Source organism: Scyliorhinus torazame, chromosome 9 (genome assembly GCF_047496885.1).
Source record: "Scyliorhinus torazame isolate Kashiwa2021f chromosome 9, sScyTor2.1, whole genome shotgun sequence".
Taxonomy (NCBI): domain Eukaryota; kingdom Metazoa; phylum Chordata; class Chondrichthyes; order Carcharhiniformes; family Scyliorhinidae; genus Scyliorhinus; species Scyliorhinus torazame.
This window is the reverse complement of record NC_092715.1, coordinates 10,600,915-10,624,529: the sequence shown is the minus strand read 5'-3', so window position 1 is coordinate 10,624,529 and position 23,615 is coordinate 10,600,915. Positions and strand designations below refer to the sequence as shown.

The 23,615-nt window shown below is 52.5% G+C and overlaps 1 protein-coding gene across 2 annotated transcripts in view; it reads left to right on the top strand.

The window, feature by feature from the left end:
* LOC140429062 (coiled-coil domain-containing protein 152-like) overlaps window positions 1-23,371 on the top strand; it is a 215,387-nt gene extending 192,016 nt beyond the window's left edge. Inside the window, exons 8-9 of one of the 2 annotated variants that reach the window (XM_072515599.1) lie at window positions 136-225; window positions 23,052-23,371. In XM_072515599.1, the coding sequence (XP_072371700.1) occupies window positions 136-225; window positions 23,052-23,174 (213 nt within the window). In that variant the 3' untranslated portion in view covers window positions 23,175-23,371. Of the gene's footprint in view, window positions 1-135; window positions 226-13,796; window positions 15,236-23,051 lie in introns of those variants that run through there. The other variant, XM_072515600.1, reaches the window with a different exon arrangement.
* Window positions 23,372-23,615: the final 244 nt, after the last annotated feature.

Here is a 23,615-nt window from a genome sequence, read left to right as displayed (position 1 = left end):
GTTGGAAGAGTCAGTGGTTTGTTAGCCAATAACCTTATGCTGTTGCAAAAATTCTTAGTTTTTGAAAGAAAATAGAAAGGAGCTTTTTTAATTCTATTTCATAAAGATTGAGGCCTGTAATTATAATCTATGCAGTTTAACACCAAACTACTGAAGATTCAGAGCACGTCAAAGAAATCACCACACCAGGATTCTTCTGCATTGCCTCAGAATATCTTCAAGAGGGTGAGTTTTCAAAACTGCGGTTGCTTGCACAGACTCTGAATCAAGAATGATGAATTTATATGTGTTAACATTTTTATAAACTTGACTAGTGGTTGCTTACATTTAAAAAATATATATTTTTATTCTCCTCCTTTTTTACATTCTCTCCCACATTTCCACCCACCAGCAATAAACAATAATCAGTGACAAATATGTCAATCCCCGTATCAATAACAACGATCCCATCCTCCCACCAAACCCCAAACATTCACCCGCATGTTCACACAAACAAATGACAAAAAGGAATTAGGGATCACCCATAGTCACCATTAACACACACCGCCCCCCTCCCCCCCAACCCTACCACCCACACGCCCCAACTAATGTTTGATGTTATCCAGTTCTTAAAAGTGCAGAATGATTAATGCCCATGAATTGTAGACCCCCTCCATCCGTCCCCTCAGTTCAAACTTAACCTTCTCAAGCGTCAAGAATTCCAACAGGTCCCCCGCCACGCCAGGGCACAGGGTGGAGAGGTTGCTCTCCAACCCATCAGGATCCGCCTTCGGGCGATCAACGAGGCGAAGGCTACAACATCTGCCTCCGCACCCGTTTCCAACCCTGGCTGGTCCGACACCCCGAATATGGCCTCTCGGGGGCCCGGGGTCCAGTTTCACGTGCACTACTTTAGAAATTACCCTAAAAACCTCCTTCCAGTAATCCTCTAGCTTTGGACAGGATCAAACCATATGAACGTGATTAGCCCCCCCCCCCCCCCCCCCCCCACCCACCCCCCCCCCCCCCCCCCGTAACATTCACACACATCTTCTACTCCGTCAAAGAATCGGCTCATCCTCGCCCTCGTGAGGTGTGCTCTGTATACCACCTTCAGCTGTATCAGCCCCAACCTCGCGCACGAGGTGGAGGCCTTCACTCTCCGGAGCACCTCACACCAGAACCCCTCCTCTATATCCTCTCCCAACTCTTCCTCCCACTTTGCTTTGATTCCTTCCAGCGGTGCCTTCTCCTCCTCCAAAATAGCTCCGTAAACTGCTGACACTACCCCCTTCTCCAGTCCCCCTGTCGTCAGCACCTCCTCCAGCAACGTGGAGGCCGGCTCCACCGGGAAGCTCTGTATCTCCTTTCTGGCAAAATCCCGAACCTGCAAGTATCTAAACATTTCCCCCTGCTCCAGGTGGTGCTTACACTTAAAGGACTTTTGGTACCTGTCCATCTCTTTTATTGATCAATGATCTACGATTACTCCTGATTACTGTTCATCGCTGTCTCTTGAAAAATTATTTTTGAGATTTATTAAACGCAGACAGATTTCCAATAACTCTGGTCCAGCTAGAGTTTGAACTTTTGACAGAGGGCTGGGAATTTTAGATCTTTGGCTCCAATGAGCAGACGCTAGCAAGTACCGTGTAAGTAGACAAAGTTTCTTCCTTCTTTAGACAGGTAAACACACTCGGTTGAGAGAGCTGATAGATATACACATGCAATTTTGTCCCTCTACTCCCAGTTTTCTATAGATGCAGGGTTTTTACTTCAGCCGTGGTAAAGGATCGCAGCTGAGGAATCCAGTACATAGGTGTGGGTTTGGTGAGTGGGGTGGGGGTTTGGTGAGTGGGGTGGGGGTTTGGTGAGTGGGGCGAGGGTTTGGTGAGTGGGGTGGGGGTTTGGTGAATGGGGTGGGGGTTTGGTGAGAGGGTGGGGTTTGGTGAGTGGTGTGGGGGTTTGGTAAGTGGGGTGGGGGTTTGGTGAATGGGGTGAGGGTTTGGTGAGGAGGGGTGTGAGTTTGGTGAGTGGGGTGGGGGGTTGGTGAATGGGGTGGGGGTTTGGTGAGTGGGGTGGGGTTTGGTGAGTGGGGTGGGGGTTTGGTAAGTGGGGTCTGGGTTTAGTTAGTGGGGTGGGGGTTTGGTGAGTGGGGTGGGGGTTTGGTGAGTGGGGTGGGGGTTTGGCGAATGGGGTGAGGGTTTGGTGTGGAGGGGTGTGAGTTTCGTGAGTGGGGTGGGGGGTTGGTGAATGGGGTGGGGGTTTGATGAGTTGGGTGGGGTTTGGTGAGTGGGGTGGGGGTTTGGTGAGTGGGGTGGGGGTTTGGTGAGTGGGGTGGGGGTTTGGTGATTGGGGTGTTGGTTTGGTGAATGGGGTGTGGGTTTGGTGAGTGGGGCGAGGGTTTGGTGAGTGGGGTGGGGGTTTGGTGAATGGGGTGGGGGTTTGGTGAGTGGGTGGTGTTTGGTAAGTGGGGTGGGGGTTTGATGAATGGAGTGAGGGTTTGGTGAGGAGGGGTGTGAGTTTGGTGAGTGGGGTGGGGGGTTGGTGAGTGGGGTGGGGTTTGGTGAGTGGGGTGGGGGTTTGGTGAGTGGGGTGGGGGTTTGGTGAGTGGGGTGGGGGTTTGGTAAGTGGGGTCTGGGTTTAGTTAGTGGGGTGGGGGTTTGGTGAGTGGGGTGGGGGTTTGGTGAGTGGGGTGGGGGTTTGGTGAGTGGGGTGGGGGGGTTGGTGAATGGGGTGGGGGGTTGGTGAGTGGGGTGCGGTTTGGTGAGTGGGGTGGGGGTTTGGTGAGTGGGGTAGTGGTTTAGTGAGTGGGGTAGTGGTTTAGTGAGTGGGGTCTGGGTTTAGTGAGTGGGGTGGGGGTTTTGTGAGTGGGGTGGGGGTTTGGTGAGCGGGGTGGGGGTTTGGTGAGTGGGGTGGGGGTTTGGTGAATGGGGTGAGGGTTTGGTGAGGAGGGGTGTGGGTTTGGTGAGTGGGGTGGGGGGTTGGTGAATGGGGTGGGGGTTTGGTGAGTGGGGTGGGGTTTGGTAAGTGGGGTGGGGGTTTGGTGAGTGGGGTGGGGGTTTGGTGAGTGGGGTGTGGGATTGGTGAGTGGGGTGGGGGTTTGGTGAGCGGGGTGGGGGGTTGGTGAATGGGGTGGGGGTTTGGTGAGTGGGGTGGGGTTTGGTAAGTGGGGTGGGGGTTTGGTGAGTGGGGTGGGGGTTTGGTGAGTGGGGTGTGGGATTGGTGAGTGGGGTGGGGGTTTGGTGAGTGGGGTGGGGTTTGGTGAGTGGGGTGGGGGTTTGGTGAGTGGGGTGGGGGTTTGGTAAGTGGAGTGTTGGTTTGGTGAGTGGGGTGTGGGATTGGTGAGTGGCGTGGGGGTTTGGTGAGTGGGGTGGGGTTTGGTGAGTGGGGTGGGGGTTTGGTGAGTGGGGTGGGGGTTTGGTAAGTGGGGTGTTGGTTTGGTGAGTGGGGTGGGGGTTTGGTGAGTGGGGTGGGGGTTTGGTAAGTGGGGTGTTGGTTTGGTGAGTGGGGTGGGGGTTTGGTGAGTGGGGTGGGGGTTTGGTGAATGGGGTGGGGGTTTGGTAAGTGGGGTGTTGGTTTGGTGAGGAGGGCTGTGGGTTTGGTGAGGAGGGCTGTGGGTTTGGTGAGGAGGGGTGTGGGTTTGGTGAGTGGGGTGGGGGGTTGGTGAATGGGGTGGTGGTTTAATGAGTGAGGTGCGGGTTTGGTGAGTGGGGTGGGGGTTTAGTGAGGAGGGGTGTGGGTTTGTTGAGGAGGGGTGTGGGTTTGATGAGGAGGGGTGTGGGTTTGGTGAGTGGAATAGGGGTTTGGTGAATGGGGTGGGGGTTTAGTGAGGAGGGGTGTGGGTTTGTTGAGTGTGGTGGAGGTTTGGTGAGTTGGGTGGGGGTTTGGTGAGTGGGGTGGGGGTTTGATGAGGAGGGGTGTGGGTTTGGTGCGTGGGTGGGGGCTTGATGAGGAGGGGTGTGGGTTTGGTGAGTTGGGTGGGGGTTTGGTGCGTGGGGTGGGGGTTTGATGAGGAGGGGTGTGGGTTTGGTGAGTTGGGTGGGGGTTTGGCAAGTGGGGTGGGGGTTTGGTGAGTGGGGTGGGGGTTTTGTGAGGAGGGGTGGGGGTTTGGTGAGTTGGGTGGGGGTTTGGTGAGTGGGGTTCATCCTCGCCCTCGTGAGGTGTGCTCTGTATACCACCTTCAGCTGTATCAGCCCCAACCTCGCGCACGAGGTGGAGGCCTTCACTCTCCGGAGCACCTCACACCAGAACCCCTCCTCTATATCCTCTCCCAACTCTTCCTCCCACTTTGCTTTGATTCCTTCCAGCGGTGCCTTCTCCTCCTCCAAAATAGCTCCGTAAACCGCTGACACTACCCCCTTCTCCAGTCCCCCTGTCGTCAGCACCTCCTCCAGCAATGTGGAGGCCGGCTCCACCGGGAAGCTCTGTATCTCCTTTCTGGCAAAATCCCGAACCTGCAAGTATCTAAACATTTCCCCCTGCTCCAGGTGGTGCTTACACTTAAAGGACTTTTGGTACCTGTCCATCCCTTTTATTGATCAATGGTCTACGATTACTCCTGATTACTGTTCATCGCTGTCTCTTGAAAAATTATTTTTGAGATTTATTAAACGCAGACAGATTTCCAATAACTCTGGTTCAGTTAGAGTTTGAACTTTTGACAGAGGGCTGGGAATTTTAGATCTTTGGCTCCAATGAGCAGTCGCTAGCAAGTACCGTGTAAGTAGACAAAGTTTCTTCCTTCTTTGGACAGGTAAACACACTCGGTTGAGAGAGCTGATAGATATACACATGCAATTTTGTCCCTCTACTCCCAGTTTTCTATAGATGCAGGGTTTTTACTTCAGCCGTGGTAAAGGATCGCAGCTGAGGAATTCAGTACATAGGTGTGGGTTTGGTGAGTGGGGTGGGGGTTTGGTGAGTGGGGTGGGGGTTTGGTGAGTGGGGCGAGGGTTTGGTGAGTGGGGCGAGGGTTTGGTGAGTGGGGTGGGGGTTTGGTGAATGGGGTGGGGGTTGGTGAGTGGTGTGGGGGTTTGGTAAGTGGGGTGGGGGTTTGGTGAATGGGGTGAGGGTTTGGTGCGTGGGGTGGGGGCTTGATGAGGAGGGGTGTGGGTTTGGTGAGTTGGGTGGGGGTTTGGTGAGTGGGGTGGGGGTTTGGTGAGTGGGGTGTGGGTTTGGTGAGTGTGGTGGAGGTTTGGTGAGTTGGGTGGGGGTTTGGTGCGTGGGGTGGGGGTTTGATGAGGAGGGGTGTGGGTTTGGTGAGTTGGGTGGGGGTTTGGTGAGTGGGGTGGTGGGGTTGGTGAATGGGGTGGGGGTTTGGTGAGTGGGGTGGGGTTTGGTGAGTGGGGTGGGGGTTTGGTGAGTGGGGTGGGGGTTTGGTAAGTGGGGTCTGGGTTTAGTTAGTGGGGTGGGGGTTTGGTGAGTGGGGTGGGGTTTGGTGAGTGGGGTGGGGGTTTAGTGAGTGGGGTCTGGGTTTAGTGAGTGGGGTGGGGGTTTTGTGAGTGGGGTGGGGGTTTGGTGAGTGGGGTGGGGGTTTGGTGAGTGGGGTGGGGGTTTGGTGAATGGGGTGAGGGTTTGGTGAGGAGGGGTGTGGGTTTGGTGAGTGGGGTGGGGGTTTGGTGAGTGGGGTAGTGGTTTAGTGAGTGGGGTCTGGGTTTAGTGAGTGGGGTGGGGGTTTTGTGAGTGGGGTGGGGGTTTGGTGAGCGGGGTGGGGGTTTGGTGAGTGGGGTGGGGGTTTGGTGAATGGGGTGAGGGTTTGGTGAGGAGGGGTGTGGGTTTGGTGAGTGGGTTGGGGGGTTGGTGAATGGGGTGGGGGATTGGTGAGTGGGGTGGGGGTTTGGTGAGTGGGGTGGGGTTTGGTGAGTGGGGTGGGGGTTTGGTGAGTGGGGTGGGGGTTTGGTAAGTGGGGTGTTGGTTTGGTGAGGAGGGCTGTGGGTTTGGTGAGGAGGGGTGTGGGTTTGGTGAGTGGGGTGGGGGGTTGGTGAATGGGGTGGGGGTTTGGTGAATGGGGTGGGGGTTTAATGAGTGAGGTGCGGGTTTGGTGAGTGGGGTGGGGGTTTAGTGAGGAGGGGTGTGGGTTTGTTGAGGAGGGGAGTGGGTTTGATGAGGAGGGGTGTGGGTTTGGTGAGTGGAATAGGGGTTTGGTGAATGGGGTGGGGGTTTAGTGAGGAGGGGTGTGGGTTTGTTGAGTGTGGTGGAGGTTTGGTGAGTTGGGTGGGGGTTTGGTGAGTGGGGTGGGGGTTTGATGAGGAGGGGTGTTGGTTTGGTGAGTTGGGTGGGGGTTTGGCAAGTGGGGTGGGGGTTTGGTGAGTGGGGTGGGGGTTTTGTGAGGAGGGGTGGGGGTTTGGTGAGTGGGGTGGGGGTTTGGTGAGTGGGGTGTGGGTTTGGTGAGTGGGGTGGTGGTTTGGTGAGTGGGGTGGGGATTAAGTGAGGAGGGGTGTGGGTTTGGTGAGTGTGGTAGGGGTTTGGTCAGTGGGGTGGGGGTTTGGTGAGTGGGGTGGGGGTTTGGTGAGTGGGGTGGGGATTAAGTGAGGAGGGGTGTGGGTTTGGTGAGTGTGGTAGGGGTTTGGTCAGTGGGGTGGGGGTTTGGTGAGTGGGGTGGGGGTTTGGTGAGTGGGGTGGGGGTTTGGTGAGTTGGGTGGGGGTTTAGTGAGGAGGGGTGTGGGTTTGGTCAGTGGGGTGGGGGTTTGGTGAGTGGGGTGGGGGTTTGGTGAGTTGGGTGGGGGTTTGGTCAGTGGGGTGGGGGTTTGGTGAGTGGGGTGGGGGTTTGGTGAGTTGGGTGGGGGTTTAGTGAGGAGGGGTGTGGGTTTGGTCAGTGGGGTGGGGGTTTGGTGAGTGGGGTGGGGGTTTGGTGAGTTGGGTGGGGGTTTTGTGAGGGGGGGTGGGGGTTTAGTGAGTGGGGTGGGGGTTTAGTGAGGAGGGGTAAGATGCATTTGTTTTGTTTTGTTTTTCTACCTGACTCAACCTGTAGGGATTCGTTCTTATTCTACGACATGGAACGAAAATAGCTTTTTGATCAGTTCCTGGTGGGTGGTTGTGGTCTATTCCTGTCCTAAGGTTTAACCTCACATAAATACTGGTGGTAACCGTGCCACAATATGCAGAAAATGCAAATTAATAAGTGAATAATATAATTTATTTAAAAATAAATTTAGAGTTACCCAATTCATTTTTTCCAATTAAGGGGCAATTTAGCGCGGCCAATCCACCTACCCTGCACATCTCTGGGTTGTGGGGGCGAAACCCACGCAGACACGGGGAGAATATGTGTGGTAAACCACTGAACATACATTACATGTATTCCAGTCCACTGCCATTGTACTCCAGTTATTACGGTAAATCCCAGGCTGCTGGCTCCACCCAGCAGGCTCTGTATAAAAGTGTTCGCTCTCCTGCACGGCCCCCATTCTCGGGTCCAGCTTCAGGGGGCTTTATATCTAGCACAATAAAGCCACAATAGTTCACCATTCGTCACGTGGTCATTGATGGTACATCACTGTATTGTGCGGGAATTTTGAAGATGAACGGCTTATTCAAGTCAGATCGCCTGGAGCCGACTCCTCACGCAGCCGACGCCACAGCCACCTTCGAGCACTGGCTAGCCTGCTTTGAAGGATATCTTGGAGCATCCACTGAAGTCTTCTCAGACCCACAGAAGCTCCAACTGCTCTACGCACGGGTGAGCCCACAAGTCTTCCTCCTCATTCTGGATGCTCTCACCTACACGGAGGCGATAGAACTACTGAAGGACAGTATATCAGGACTGTGAATCAGGTGTTCGCCAGGCACCTCCTGGCCACGAGATGGTGACTCCCGGGGGAGTCTCAGGACAATTTCCTGTGGGCCTTGCGGCTACTTGGCAGAAACTGTAGTTGCCAGGCGGTGTCGGCCGTCCAACACACGGAGCTGCTTATCAGGGACGCCTATGTCGCGGGCATTAAGTCCAACTACATCCGCCAGCGCTTATTAGAAGGGTGTACACTCGGCCTCACAGAGACAGTACAGCTCGCGAACTCCTTAGAAGTGGCCTCCCGCAACCTGGAGTCCTACATCCCCGACTGCACGGCACCCTCCTGTGCGCCGTGGGCCCCGCCATCATCCGACCCGGGTGCACCGCACGCCTGTGCCGCGCGGCAGTCAGCTAACTCCGGAGGCCCCAAATGCTACTTTTGTGGCCAGACAAGCACCCCAGACAATGCTGCCCTGCACGGGTGTGGCAAGAAGGGCCACTTTGTCACTGTTTGCCAGGCCCGATCGGTCGCTGCCGTTTCTAGGCCCAGCATTGCTACGCAACATCCCCCATGTGCGATCCAGGGGAGCCGCCATCTTCGCCGCCACGTGCGGCCCGTGGGTGCCGCCATCTTTTATGCCACCCGCCATGTGTGCCCCGTGGGCGCCGCCATCTTTTATGCCACCCGCCACGCGCGAACTGTGGGCGCCGCCATCTTTGATGTCTCCCGCCATGTGTGCCCCGTGGGCGCTGCCATCTTGGAATGCACCCCAGGACCGCTGCTCGCCTGGCCGTACGCTGGCTGCCGATACCTCCACCACCTCCAACCGGTCCTCTCACCACCTTCCGCAGCTCGCTTCCATCACACTCGACCAGTCTCGGCTTCGCAACCTCGCGAAGTCTACAACGATCATATGGATCAACGGGCACGAGACGACCTGCCTCTTCGATTCCGGGAGCATGGAGAGTTTCATAAACCTAGCTATGGTAAGGTGCTGCTCCCTCCCGGCTCTCCCCCGACTCAGAAAATCTCCCTGGCCTCCGGCTCCCATTCCGTACAGATCCGGGGGTACTGCGTCGTGACCCTCTCTGTACAGGGCGTAGAGTACAGCAAGTTCAGATTCTACATCCTCCCCCATCTCTGCGCTGCCCTGTTTTAGGGTCTCGATTTCCAGTGCAACCTCCAGAGCCTCACCCTAAGGTTCGGCGGACCCCTGCCCCCCCTCACCGTCTGTGGCCTCACGACCCTTAAGGTCGATCCACCCTCACTCATCGCAAACCTCACCCCGGACTGTAAGCCCGTCGCCACGAGGAGCAGACGGTACAGTGCCCAGGACAGGACCTTTATCAGGTCGGAGGTCCAGCGACTTCTGCGGGAGGGGGTCATTGAGGCCAGTAAGAGCCCCTGGAGAGCTCAAGTGGTGATCGTTAAAACTGGGGAGAAGCACCGGATGGTCATCGACTACAGTCAGACGATCGACCGGTACACACTGCTCGACGCGTACCCCCTCCCCCGCATAGATGACATGGTCAACCAGATTGTGCAGTATCGAGTCTTCTCCACCGTTGACTTGAAATCCGCTCCTCATCTGCCCGGAGGACCGCCAATACACTGCATTCAAAGCAGATGGCCGCCTCTACCATTTCCTTAGGGTTCCCTTCGGCGTCACTAATGGGGTCTCGGTCTTCCAGCGAGAGATGGACCGAATGGTTGACCAGTACGGGCTGCGGGCCACGTTCCCGTATCTGGATAACGTGACCATCTGCGGCCACGACCAGCAGGACCACAACGCGAATATCCAGAAATTCTTCCACACCGCTATACTCCTTAACCTCACCTACAATAAGGAGAAATGCGTTTTCCGCACAACCCGCCTAGCCATTCTTGGCTACGTTGTGGAAAATGGAGTCCTAGGGCCCGACCCCGACCACATGCGCCCCCTCCTGGAACTCCCTCTCCCCCACTGTCCGAAGGCTCTGAAGTGATGCCTGGGATTCTTCCCATATTACGCCCACTGGGTCCCTAATTATGCGGACAAGGCCCGCCCACTCAAGTCCACCATTTTCCCCCTGACGGCTGAGGCCCGCCGGGCCTTCAACCACATCAAGGCAGACATTGCCAAAGCCACGATGCACACGGTCGACGAGTCGCTCCCATTTCAGGTGGCGAGCGATGCATCGGACGTGGCTCTGGCCGCCAGCCTCAACCAGGCGGGCAGGCCCGTGGCTTTCTTCTCCCGTACCCTCCAGGCCTCCGAAATTCAACACTACTCCGTCAAAAAGGAAGCCCAGGCCATTGTGGAAGCTGTGAGACATTGGAGGCATTACCTGGCCGGCAGGAGATTCACTCTCCTCACGGACCAACGGTCGGTTGCTTTCATGTTTAGCAACATACAGTGGGGCAAGATTAAGAACGACAAGATCTTGAGGTGGAGGATCAAACTCTCCACCGATAACTACGAGATCAATGAGCCCCCAGATGCTCTGTCCCGTGGTACATGTTCCAGCGCACAAGTAGACCGACTTCAGACTCTCCACAACGACCTCTGTCACCCGGGGGTCACCTGGTTCTTCCACTTTATCAAGGCCCGCAACCTGCCTTACTCCATCGAGGAAGTCAGGACCGTGACCAGGGACTGCCAGTTATGCGTGGAGTGCAAACCGCACATCTACCGGCCAGACTGAGCGCATCTGGTGAAGGCCTCCCGCCCCTTTGAGCGCCTCAGTATTGACTTCAAAGGGCTCCTCCCCTCCACTGACCGTAACGTGTACTTCCTCGACATCATTGATGAGTACTCCCGTTTCCCTTTCGCCATCCCATGCCCTGACATGACCTCTGTCACTGTTATCAAGGCCCGACACAGTCTCTTCACCATGTTCGGTTTCCCCACCTACATCCACAGTGATCGGGGCTCCTCGTTCATGAGTGATGAGCTGCGTCAGTTCCTGCTCAGCAAAGGGATCACCTCCAGCAGGACGACCAGCTACAATCCCCGGGGAAACGGGCAGGTGGAGAGGGAGAACGTGACGGTCTGGAAGGCTGTCCTGCCCTCCCTTCGGTCCAGGAGTCTCCCAGTCTCCCACTTGGAGGAGGTCCTCGCCGATGCGCTCCACTCCATCCGGTCACTCTTGTGCACTGCCAGCAATGAGACCCCTCATGAACGAGTGTTTGCCTTCCCCAGGAAGTCCACCTCCGGGGTCTCTGCCTTCCCCAGGAAGTCCACCTCCGGGGTCTCGCTCCCGACCTGGCCGACAGTTCCGGGACCCGTCCTCCTCCGGAAGCATGCGAGGAGCCATAAATCAGACCCCCTCGTCGAAAATGTCCTTCTCCTCCATGCAAACCCACAGCATGCCTACGTGGCACACCAGGACGGGCGGCAGGACACAGTCTCCCTCCGGGACCTGGCACCTGTGGTGATGTGCATCAATGTAAATACATGTAGACTAGCTAGACACTAGAGGGAGCACCAGAGACATCCCACACACACTCAACCAATAGATCAGTTAGGTAGGACACGACCAATGGGCATTCACGATACACACAGAGGTGACACGACCACAGGGGGGCATTACACCAACCCATATATAAAAGACACCACACACGTGATCTGCCTCTTTCCAGTGGAGACAGTCAGTGAGTACAGACACAGGGTTGATTCAATATTACACCCACCACATGGATTGCAGCAACTGGTTAGGCAGTCTGGGTAGCTATAGTAGGATTAGCAGTAGTGTCGAACCCGAGTAATAGAAGTGTAAATAGTTTAATAAACGTGTTGAAGTTATCTCCACGTCTGAACCTTCCTTTGTCAAGTGCACCACAAGGAAGCCGCTTATGTCACACCGAGAACATAACAAATCAGCACCCGCTGGTTCCCCATCCACCATCACCATCACCCCCGGCCTGGTACTGTCTCCTCCCCCTCCGGTGGCGACCACCCCCGCCCCTGCGCAGTTCCCCCCCACCCCCCACCAGCGACTATCACCGTCACCCAGCGGTGCTCGTCCCCCCACCGGCTCAACTACTGGGTGAAGAAGGAGAGGACATCACGCTCCCGGAGTCGCAGGTACCCACATCGGTGCCCACACAACAGCCGGGGCTGAGGCGATTGCGGCAGAGGGTCACAGCCCCCGACAGACTCGACTTGTAACTTCACTTCACCCCCGCTGGGCTCTTTTTTTAAACAGGGGGTGAATGTGGTAAGCCACTGAACATACATTACATGTATTATGGTACTCTGCCATTGTACTCCAGTTATTACGGTAAATCCCAGCCTGCTGGCTCCACCCAGCAGGCTCTGTATAAAAGTGTACGCTCTCCTGCACTGCACCCATTCTCGGGTCCAGCTGCAGGAGGCTTTACATTTAGCACAATAAAGCCACAATAGTTCACCATTCATCACGTGGTCATTGATGGTACATCAATGTGCAAACTCCACACGGACAGTGACCCGGGTCCGGGATTGAACCTGGGACCATGGCGCTGTGAGGCAGCAATGCTAACCACTGCGCCACCGTGCTTCCCTGTGAATAATATAATTAAGTAATTAATTAAAATCCATTAAGGAAGGGAAGACAGGTGAAACATCAGGGCTGTAGCTTGTGGGAGCCCCTGGAGGCCTGTGTGATTGGGGGCAAGCACGCCTGCAGTAAGTGTTTATGGCTCGAGGAGGTTTGACTCAGAGTCATTGAGCTGCAGGCCAAGCTGCACATGCCTTTTTTGTACATGCCTTTGTACTCAGAGGGTTCAGCACAGGTTCCTGCAGCTGAGAGCACGGGTTTAGAAAGCTTTGCTGCCTGCCCGATGCCAGGGTTTGAGACATCTGCTCAGGGCTAGAGCAGAATCGATAGCGGGAGGCAGAGGATCAAGTTGCCGTGGCCACCTGGGTAACAATAACACAGATAGGATTAGGAAATAAGTTCTGCGGAGGAATGTAATTCTGAGCCGGTTGGAGCTAAATTAATAAGAAAAACTGCGAAGGGAATAATTTCTGGATTATTACTTCTGATCCTTGGGAAAAAATGGTATTGGGTAACCAAGAATAGAGAGTCAAATGTGTTACTTAAAGATTAGTTATAAGAGATGTTGGGTGCGATTCGGGGACCATGTTGTGCCCAGTGCACTCCGACTCATTCTGCCTGGCGCGATTTGATCGGCTCATTTAAATACCCGGATGCCACTTTCACCCAGTGCCCGGGAGTCAATGGCCGCGTCGGCACGATCTCGCCAGGGCGCCGTGTAGCACTGGGTTTCCACAAATGTGGACCAGGTGTAATGGCACCTTAGGGGGTCTCGAAGGCCATTAGAGACCTCTGGGAGGTCGGGGACAGGGCAGGGTGGTACCCCGGCACTCCCCCTGGCACTTGGGAACTCTGTGCGACGACTGGAAGATTTTAGGAAAAAGGTGATTGTAAATGTTTCGGGCAGTTTAAGGGGTAGAAGCCCGGGGTTAGAATGTGAGTGACTGCTGCGGTCCTGTTTTTAAAAAAAAGAATTCTGTCTTTCAGGGCCTGGGAGCTTTTAGCAGCCAGCAGGTGAAATTGACCAAGAGGGATGTGTTTTTCAGTCTAGGCTAATGCACTGTGGTTTGACTGAGGACAATCCCTGGGGAGTTAATGTGCTTTCAGTCCCTGGAAAGTTAGTTTGTTTTTCAGCTTGGGGAGATGATGTCGGTGCTGGGTGGAGCTAAGAGAGAGAGACACATTTTGTGAAAGCTTTCGCAGAAGTCTGATGTATTTACAAATTTATCCCAGAACAGTTTAACCAGCTGTAACAAAAATGTATCTCTTTAAGATTACCCAAGTCGATTACCTGAATGTTTCCCTGTTGAAATTCTGCATCTCCTCCTGCATGATGCCTTCCCCTCACTATTTACCTCACTACCACGTTAGTTATATGTCTCACCAGAACACTAGTCACACCATGGTTCAGGTGACGACCACCCCAAAAACACAACTCCCACATCCCCAGTATTGGTTTCAGTGACTCTTGACGCAAAACCCATTTTTAAAAAATAGCTGTTGTATAATGAACTTGATGATCAGGCATAATCGTAATAATAATAATCTTTATTATTGTCACAAGCTTACATTAACACTGCAATGAAGTTATTGTGAAAAGCCCCCAGTCGCCACACTCCGGCGCCTGTTCGGATACACAGAGGGAGAATTCAGAATGTCCAATTCACCTAACAAGCACGTCTTTCAGGACTTGTGGGAGAAAACCGGAGCACCCAGAGGAAACCCACACAGACACGGGGAGAAGGCGCAGACTCTGCACAGATAGCATTATCAGAGACCCCTCCCACCCAGGCATTGCCTTCTTCCAGGCCCTTCCATCAGGCAGAAGGTACAGAAGTCTGAAGACCCGCACATCCAGACACAGATACAGTTTCTTCCCCACAGCTACAAGACTCCTCAACGACTCCCCCTCGGACTGATCTGTTCCCTGTAAGAACACTATTCACGACGCCCTATGCTGCTCTTGCTCATGTATTTGCTTTGTTTGGCCCCTTGTTCCGCACTGTAACCAATCGCTGTTTGTCGATGTACCATTTGTCAATATTCTTTGTTGATTATTCTTTTGTCTACTATGTACGTAATGTGTACGTTCCCTTGGCTGCAGAAAAATACTTTTCACTGTACTTCGGTACATGGGACAATAAATCAAATCAAATCAAATCAAATCAGTGGCCCACATCGGGAATCAAACTTGGGACCCTGGAGCTGTGAAGCAGCAGAGATAACCACCGTATGGGTCTGTGTGGGTCTGTGTATGTGACTAATTTAATTAAAGTGTAGACACTTGGGTGCAAGGTCAGAACATCAAAGGGTCTTGGTGTGAAAGGCAAGAATTTGAAGTAAATCAGGCGGGCTGAATTTTCTGCAGGTAAATATGACTTGGGCAGAAATTTTCAAACCCAGATAAAAAGGGTTGGTGAGGTTCAGTTGTTAAGATTTCAAAGGGAAATGAAAGGGGTTTACAACTGGAAAAGGTCATAAACAAATAAGGCAAAGTTATTACATTTTATTTTACCCATAAGTGGCGACTGTCATAATATACACCAGTATATCATGGTGCAGACACACACACTGATGGACACACAGCAAGACCAATCAACACACACAACACCGCAGCCAATCACCAGTTAGAGCACACTCACTATATAGACAGAGGGCATCAGAGTTCCTGCTCATTCGGGATGCAGCCTCCTACAAGGACAGAGCTTACAGCTTACAGCACAGATCTTCACCATGTGCTGAGTGCATAGACTGGTTCGGACAGGCATAGGTCTTTAGTTTAATCTAACATCGTGTTCACCACAGTGAAAGTACGTTCAACAGTTTCTAACTGAATAAAATAGTGTTGCACTATTTTAAGTGTTGGTGGCCTGTATGTGTTCCACGGATCCAGAGCACCCAACACAACAGTGGCCATAAGAAGATAAAAGATTTTTATATCCTTGGGAAAGATAAATTTCAAAAAAAGACAAAGGATAAATTTACTTGGGAAAATGCTCTAACCTGCCCGAACCCTATTGACTGGGGACTATTGGTTATCCCATGATGCATGTTGGGGAGTCTGAGCTCCCCCAATGAGGGTGGGGGGGGGTGGACCATTAGCAGTGAAGCTGTGCAAACAGAGCTGGCAGTGTGGTACCAGCTGGAGAAAAAAGCGGTGGTGAATTACTGCTGCCCTGTACATATTGTACAAACTTACTCTCTGTTTAAATCTACAAACTCGTGCTGGATTCTTCGTGGCCCTCACAAAAGAAAAGGTGAAGGAGAAAACCATATTTAAAGAGGGGTTAAGAGCTGTGTAGTGCGGCCATCTAACTGGGCGGCACTGTAGCATAGTGGTTAGCACTGTTGCTTCACAGCTCAAGGGTCCCAGGTTCGATTCCCGGCTTGGGTCATTGTCTGTGCGGAGTCTGCACGTTCTCCCCGAGTCTGCGTGGGTTTCCTCCGGGCGCTCCGGTTTCCTCCCACAGTCCAAAGATGTGCGGGTTAGGTGGATTGGCCGTGATAAATTGCCCTTAATGTCCAAAAAGATTAGGTGGGGTTCCTGTGTTACGGGGATAGGATGGAGGTGTGTGCTTGGGTGGGGTGCTCTTTCCATGGGCCGAATGGCCTCCTTCTGCACTGTAAATTATGTCTGTCTGTCTGTCTCCTGGAGTGTGCTCTGTGCTAGGAGAGAGCTGTGAAAAGACGCAAAATGAAGCAGTTTTCAGCCAACTCAGTAAGGTGCGTTTTCAGCATTATTTTAAAGTTTTTGGAATTTTCCAGCAGGATGGGACAGAGAGAAGCCCGAGGAATTGTTTTCCCTGTGGCGATTGTGGATGCCTTGTGGTTATATTACTTGATTTTTTTTAAGTGACTCACCTAATGAAGGAGCAGTGCTCCGAAAGCTAGTGACTCCAAATAAACCTGTTGGACTTTAACCTCGTGTTGTAAGATTTCTTACAGTACCTACCCCAGTCCAACGCAGGCATCTCCACATCATGGCTACCTTAAACAGCATAATCCCAGCCAAGCTCACATAAAAACTCAAAAACCTAGGACTTGGCTCCTCCCTCTGCAACTAGAATCTCGGCTTCCTGACCCACAGACCGCAGTCAATAAGGATAAACAAAACCCCCTCCTCCACAATAGTCCTCAATACCAGAGCCCCGCAAGGGTGCATACTCAGCCCCCTATTATACTCCCTGTACACACACAACTGTAAGTATGGTGCCGAGATGGAGATGGTTGACAGCTTCAAGTTCCTAGGTGTAAACATCACGTGGGTCCACCCACGCCTACGCAACGACCAAGAAAGCACAAGAGCGCCTATACTTTCACAGGAAACTAAGGAAATTCAGCATGTCCACATTAGCTCTTACCAGTTTTTACAGATGCACGATAGAAAGCATCCTATCTGGCTGCATCACAGCCTGGTCTGGCGACTGCTCGGCCCAGGACCATGAAACTATAGAGCGTCATGAACACAGCTCAGCCTGTCACTCGAACCTGCCTCCCATCCATTGATTCTGTCTACATCTCCTGCTTCCTTGAGAAAGCGGGCAGCATAATCAAAGATTCCTCCCACCTGGGTTATTTTCTCTTCCAACCTCTTCCATCGGGCAGGAGATACAGAAGTCTGAGAACACGCACGGACAGACTCAAAAACAGCTTCTTCCCCACTGTCACCAGACTCCTAAATGACCCTATTATGGACTGAACTGATTTCTCTTCGCTTTTTCTCCACAGTTGTAGCACTACATACCGTGTACTTCACCTGCTGCCTATATTTATATATTTATGTCATGTATTTATCGTATGTTCTATGTTTTCATATATGGAGCGATCTGCCTGGACCGTACGCAGAACAATACCTTTCACTGTACCTCAGTACACGTGGCAATAAATAAAATTAATCAAATCAAAGCAAGCCGTAGTCTGGATGTACCAGGAATGAGCGACGAGGACAAATATTGTGTTAAAACAACAATTTTATTGAATTTTAAATCATGAATATAACAATAATATAACAATTATAATTGAAAATGGGCAGCACGGTAACATTGTGGATAGCACAATTGCTTCACAGCTCCAGGGTCCCAGGTTCAATTCCAGGTCACTGTCTGTGCGGAGTCTGCACATCCTCCCCGTGTCTGCGTGGGGTTCCTCCGGGTGCTCCGGTTTCCTCCCACAGTCCAAAGATGTGCAGGTTAGGTGGATTGGCCGTGATAAATTGTCCTCAGTGTCCAAAATTGCCCTTAGTGTTGGGTGGGGTTACTGGGTTATGGGGATAGGGTGGAGGTGTTGACCTTGGTTAGGGTGCTCTTTCCAAGAGCCGGTGCAGACTCGATGGGCCGAATGGCCTCCTGCTGCACTGTAAATTCTGTGATAATCTATGAAAATATATATTATATAAAGAAAGAAAAATAAGTAAAACGGAAGAAACACAGCGGTATTGAAAGGAGACCATACAGCACGGTAGCACAGTGGTTAGCACTGTGGTTTCACAGCACCAGGGTTCCAGGTTTGATTCTCCGCTGGGTCACTGTCTGTGCAGAGTCTGCACGTTCTCCCCGTGTCTGCGTGGGTTTCCTCCGGGTGCTCCGGTTTTCTCCCACAGTCCAAATACATACAGGTTAGGTGGATTGGCCATGATAAATTGCCCTTAGTGTCCAAAAAAGGTTAGGAGGGGTTTTTGGGTTATGGGGATTGGGTGGAAGTGAGGGCTTAAGTGGGTCGGTGCAGACTCGATGGTCCGAATGGCCTCCTTCTGCACTGTATGTTCTATGTTCTTTGTGTCTATCTGAAGAAAAGACAGATGTTTGTTGAACACAAATAATAACCCCAAATTGGTCTGTCCCATGACACCCCCCCAAATTGGGAGATAAGTTAGCATTCTCTTGGTACAAGCTTTACCATTCCCCACACCTCCACGATGAAAGACACCAACACTGGCACCGAGGCCAACATTGCTAGGGTGGTGACCGCAGTGGACAGCCTGGTGCGTGACGCCGGCAGCATGAGTGAAGGTGTCCATGGCGTGGCTCAGGCAGTGATGGCCATGGCTGAGCGCCCCGGTAGAATGACGCAGTTGCTGTGAGACATAACCCAGTACCAGGTGGACCTTGATGAGGCGCAGCGGGACATGTATCAGTCTCAGGCGGGCATCACTGAGGTGATTCAGAGCATGTCCCAGTCACTGAGAAGCATCACCGAGGATGTTGACAGTGCTGCAGACATTGGGGAGCTGCCAGTACTGGCAGAGCCAGATGGTGCAGGGTCAGCAATCCAACTGCCTTCCGTACCAAGATCAACCCCAGGGCTCGATGGGCACCGAATAGGGAGTGGGGGCGCTGGGTGCCAACCAGCGACGGCACCTACCAGCCCTCCCTAGAACCACCCCTCTGGCAAAGGCATGTCTCGCAGTCAGCACCCTGAACAGGGCAGCACAGTGGGGCATGTGCCGCCGTCAAGTGTGCCGGAGCTCTCTGATCCCAGAGCCCCCAGAGGGTGCCCGCCAGGGACATCGAAGGCCACGGGAAGCAGTGGGCAGCAGGCTGTCTCCACTTCTGACTGGGGACACATCCAGCCGCAGCGTTGGAGCATGGAAGGCTAAGCAGGAAATGGGTTGAGGGGAGGGGGAAGGCTGAGTGATGGGAGGAGGGTGGGTGGGACAGGGGGTGTCCTCTGTCCTCAGGGACCGCCATCTGTCCTCCACCCACTGGCTGGTCCTGCGGGTCCAGCCCCTCCTCGTCCTCCTACTCGGAGGTGGCCACATGTTCCCCCCCTTCCACCTCTACACGTCGTCCCGCCGCTGTGCCAGGTTGTAGAGTGCACAGCAGACCACCACAGAGCGGGCGACCCTCTGAGGGAGGACTGAAGAGCATCTTGTGGAGTCCGATGCACCGACAGTGACAACCTGAGTGGCCACATGGGTCTCATTGTACCGGGTCTGTGCACGGGTCACCGACCTCCGGACTGGCATCATCAGCCAGGTCGACAGTGGGTACCCCTTATCCCCCAAGAGCCAACCAACCATCCTCGAGTGGTCCTCGAAGAGGGCAGGGATGTCCGACTACCCCAGGATGTGGCTGTTGTGCAGTGTACCTGGGAAGTGGGCACATACATCCATGATCTTCCTCAGGTGGTCGCACACGAGCTGGACGTCAGGGTGTGGAACTTCCTCCTGTTGATGTAGGACACTCCCAGAGCCTCGTGGAATACGAGTTACCCTGCTGAGGGACGGGACTGTTCAATGGAATAATGGACTCCTGCATAAAAGCCAGCCCAGATGGAAGCCGAGTGTGTGTAGCCCCGGCTGGGACTTGGAGTGGACTGTGTCTACAGTTTACGTTGTAATAAAATAGCTGTCCTTACACTTCTCGTTTTGGACTCCTCAGTGGCCACTAAACAGACAGATTTTTTTTCTATTGAATTGCGCCCGTCGTTAAATACCAACTGCATGGCACTAACTTAAAACAAGGTCTGATTATTATTGATCAAAGCACAAACTTAGCTGGGTTAGCAGCAATGTCTACCAAAGTGAGAATGAATACAAAATGACTTTAAATATTCACTATAAGCTTAAATTTGAGAGCAAAGCAAAAATAAAATATAAAGTACAAGATTACAAAAAATACTGCCTGCAGGCCTCGGGCCTACACATTCTTCCCTCTGCCCATGAATATGGGTTGTAAACTACTAAGGCCGCAGCACCTATGCTTGTTATACTCCACTGTGTCATGATATTGAGGTGAACATCACAGCACATACAGACACACATAATGATGGACAGATCAACGGACCAATCAACACACAAAACAAGAGAGCTAATCACGGACAAGAGCATACACAGTACAAAGCAGGGAACACAACACTTCCTGGGCACTGGAGCAGGAGACGGCTCAGGGCACAGACCTCATTGCCAGCCACTCAGAGGTTCACCATGTGCTGAATACCAGAGTTTAATATGTTAATAGTTCTTTGAAATAAAACTGCGTTGTACCATTCACAACCGTGTTGGTTCATCTGTGTATCAGAGTACCCAACACTTCATGATACCAGGAGTGATTTGACACCTACCCACAAATCTGCCATCCTGCGCCATGAACACCGTCAACACACCGCAGCCGCTGCAAGTCGCTGGGAATCTCGGCGTAAATTGGAAGCTGTTCAAGCAGCGCTTCCAGCTCTTTCTGGAGGCCAACGAAAGAGAGAGCGCCTCGGACACCAGAAAGACCGCCATCCTCCTCACCACCGCAGGGCAGCACGCCATCCATGTCTACAACTCCCTGGTGTTCGCGGAAGGCGAGGACAAATCCAAATACAAGACGGTCCTTCTCAAGCTCGACCAACACTTCAACGTCAAGGTCAACGAGAGCTTCGAGAGGTATGTCTTCCAGCAGCGCCTGCAGGGTAAGGATGAGCCCTTTCAGTCATTCCTCACCCATCCCCGCATCCTCGCGCAGTCCTGCGGTTACGGCACCACCTCAGAGTCCATGATTCGGGACCAGATCGTTTTTGGGGTCGCCTCGGACACCCTACGCCAGCAGCTTTTAAAAATAAAAGGCCTCACCTTAGCCTCCGCAATCGAAGCCTGTGTCCTGCACGAAAATGCGACTAGCCGCTATGCCCAATTTCAGGCGACCGAATCGGCGCGGAGGGGGTCCTGCGCGGCCGGATCGGCGAGCCAGGTGCCCCACGAGGCCGTACAGGTCCAGGCGATCGGGTTCCTCCCGGCCCGTGGCCCGGGCGACGTCGGCCATTTCGCGCACTTTTCGGGGCCTCCCGCGCCTGTGCGCGTCAAAACCTAGGGCAACACTGAGGGACGTGATGCGCAGGCGCGCCCGACGCAAGACCGAACTGCGCATGTGCAATGGCGCAACAAACGTCATGACGTCACGACGTGTGGCAACTGTCGAGCTGCACATTTAAAGCGGCAATGTCCCGCAAGAACCCGACAATGCCTACGCTGTGGCAAGGTGGGCCACTACGCTGCTTACTGTCGAGCAGCTCAACCTGTCAATCTTCCACAATTCCGACAACCTCGCAGGAACGTGCAGACCATTCAGCATCCCCATTACGAATCTTGCCCAGACTACATCCAGACCGGTGACACAGATGACCGAGACGCCTTCCGTGTTGCGGTCATTGATGGGAACCGAGTTAACACGGTCAATCCGGGTGAAGAATGATGAGCCACCCTGACGGTCAACCCGAATTCGTCGCCCACCTACTAGACCGGACTTATGAGCCTGTTTATACATTGAACTCATGCAACCACTTTGTTAATATGTTTATGTTCTTATCGTTACAGGAATTCGTTTTATCGTTCAACATTTCCCCGTTCTTTGTTTATGGTACAACCTCGTTGTTATGTCACACCCAACATCGCCCCTTGTATATAGTTAAGCCCCATGTACATGCTGTAAATATTGCACACACACACATTTAGCTACACTCAGTACACATCTCTCTTTCTAAACACGTAGGCACATAATCCTGTAAAAAAGGGGGGATGTCATGATATTCAGGTGAACATCACAGCACATACATACACACATAATGATGGACAGATCAACGGACCAATCAAACACGACAGCAATCACGGACAAGAGCATACACAGTACAAAGCAGGGAACACAACACTTCCTGGGCACTTGAGCAGGAGAGGGCTCAGGGCACAGACCTCATTGCCAGCCGCTCAGAGGTTCACCATGTGCTGAATACCAGAGTGTAATATGTTAATAGTTCATTGAAATAATACTGCGTTGTACCATTCGCAACTGTGTTGGTTCATCTGTGGATCAGAGTACCCAACACTTCACACTGGTCACAACCGAACAGCTTAAAAATGGTCCATTTACCCTGTCTTTGCTTCCTGTCAGTTAACCGATCCTCTACTCATGCTTATCCATTAATGCTTATGTACAGACAAACATATGAATTATAATAATATAATAATAACCTTTATTATTGTCACAAGTAGGCGTACATTAACACTGCAATGAAATTGAAAAATGAAATGAAAATGAAATGCAATGGAAATCGCTTATTGTCACAAGTAGGCTTCAAATGAAGTTACTGTGAAAAGCCCCTAGTCGCCACATTCCGGCGCCTGTTCGGGTACACAGAGGGAGAATTCAAAATGTCCAATTCATGTAGCAGCACGTCTTTCGGGACTTGTGGGAGGAAACCGGAGCACCCGGAGGAAACCCACACCGACACGGGGAGAACGTGCAGACTCTGCACAGACAGTGATCCAAGCCTGGGACCCTGGTGCTGTGAAGTTACAGTGCTAACCGTAGTGCCGCAGAAGGAGACCACTTGACACCTCGAACCTGCTCTGACATTGGATGAGACCAATGCTTATTGAATATCGCTTCAACAGGGCGCCACGGTAGCACAGTGGTTAGCACTGTTGCTTCACAGTGCCAGGGTCCCAGATTCGATTCCCGGCTTGGGTCACTGTCTGTGCGGAGTCTGCGTGTTCTCCCCGTGTCTGCGTGGGTTTCCTCCGGGTGCTGCGGTTTCCTCCCACAGTCCAAAGACGTGCGGGTTAGGTGGATTGGCCATGCTAAATTGCCCTTAGTGTCCAAAAAGGTTAGGAGGGGTTACTAGGTTACGGGGATAGGGTGGAGGTGTGGGCTTACGCAGGGTGCTCTTTCCAAGAGCCGGTGCAGACTCGATGGGCTGAATGGCCTCCTTCTGCACTGTAAATTCTATGAAACTCGAACTTCCTTCCCACCCTCGCTTGTCAATCAAGGATCTCTTAATGGTTGCTGTGGGAAGGATGAAATGCTGAGCAGATTGATTGTCAGTTTGTTTCTCTCTGTGACAGAAGCTGCAGCATTTACAAGAGGAAAAAAACCGAGAAATGGCAGGCCTTCGCCGGACCATTCGCGAACTTGAACAGCAGCGGGATTGCACTCCGGACTCGCACCTTAAACGCCGAAGGTTTTAGGATCAAACTATTTCACTGCAAGGTCCACCTCGACATTGTTATAAGGCTTGAATTGAGGTCACAATGTTGTCCTCTCTCTGACACACACGTTTGTTTAATGAGGTTCTCTGCTGGGAGTGAAGAAATGTGTCCCCTCAGATTCCAGCTTCTGTTTTTATCCATTGTTCGTCTGACCTAGTTTTAAATAAATATTGTAATGCTGATCGAATTGTGTAATAAATTCTGATAGTGGAGCAGGTGAAAGGTAATGTTAAGGTCAAGAATTTTAACAGATCTATAATAATAATAATAATAACCGCTTATTGTCACAAGCAGGCTTCAGTGAAGTTACTGTGAAAAGCTCCTCGTCGCCACATTCCGGCGCCTGTTCGGGGAGGCCGGTACGGGAATTGAACCCGGGCTGCTGCCTTGCTCTGCATTACAAGCCAGCTGTTTAGCCCA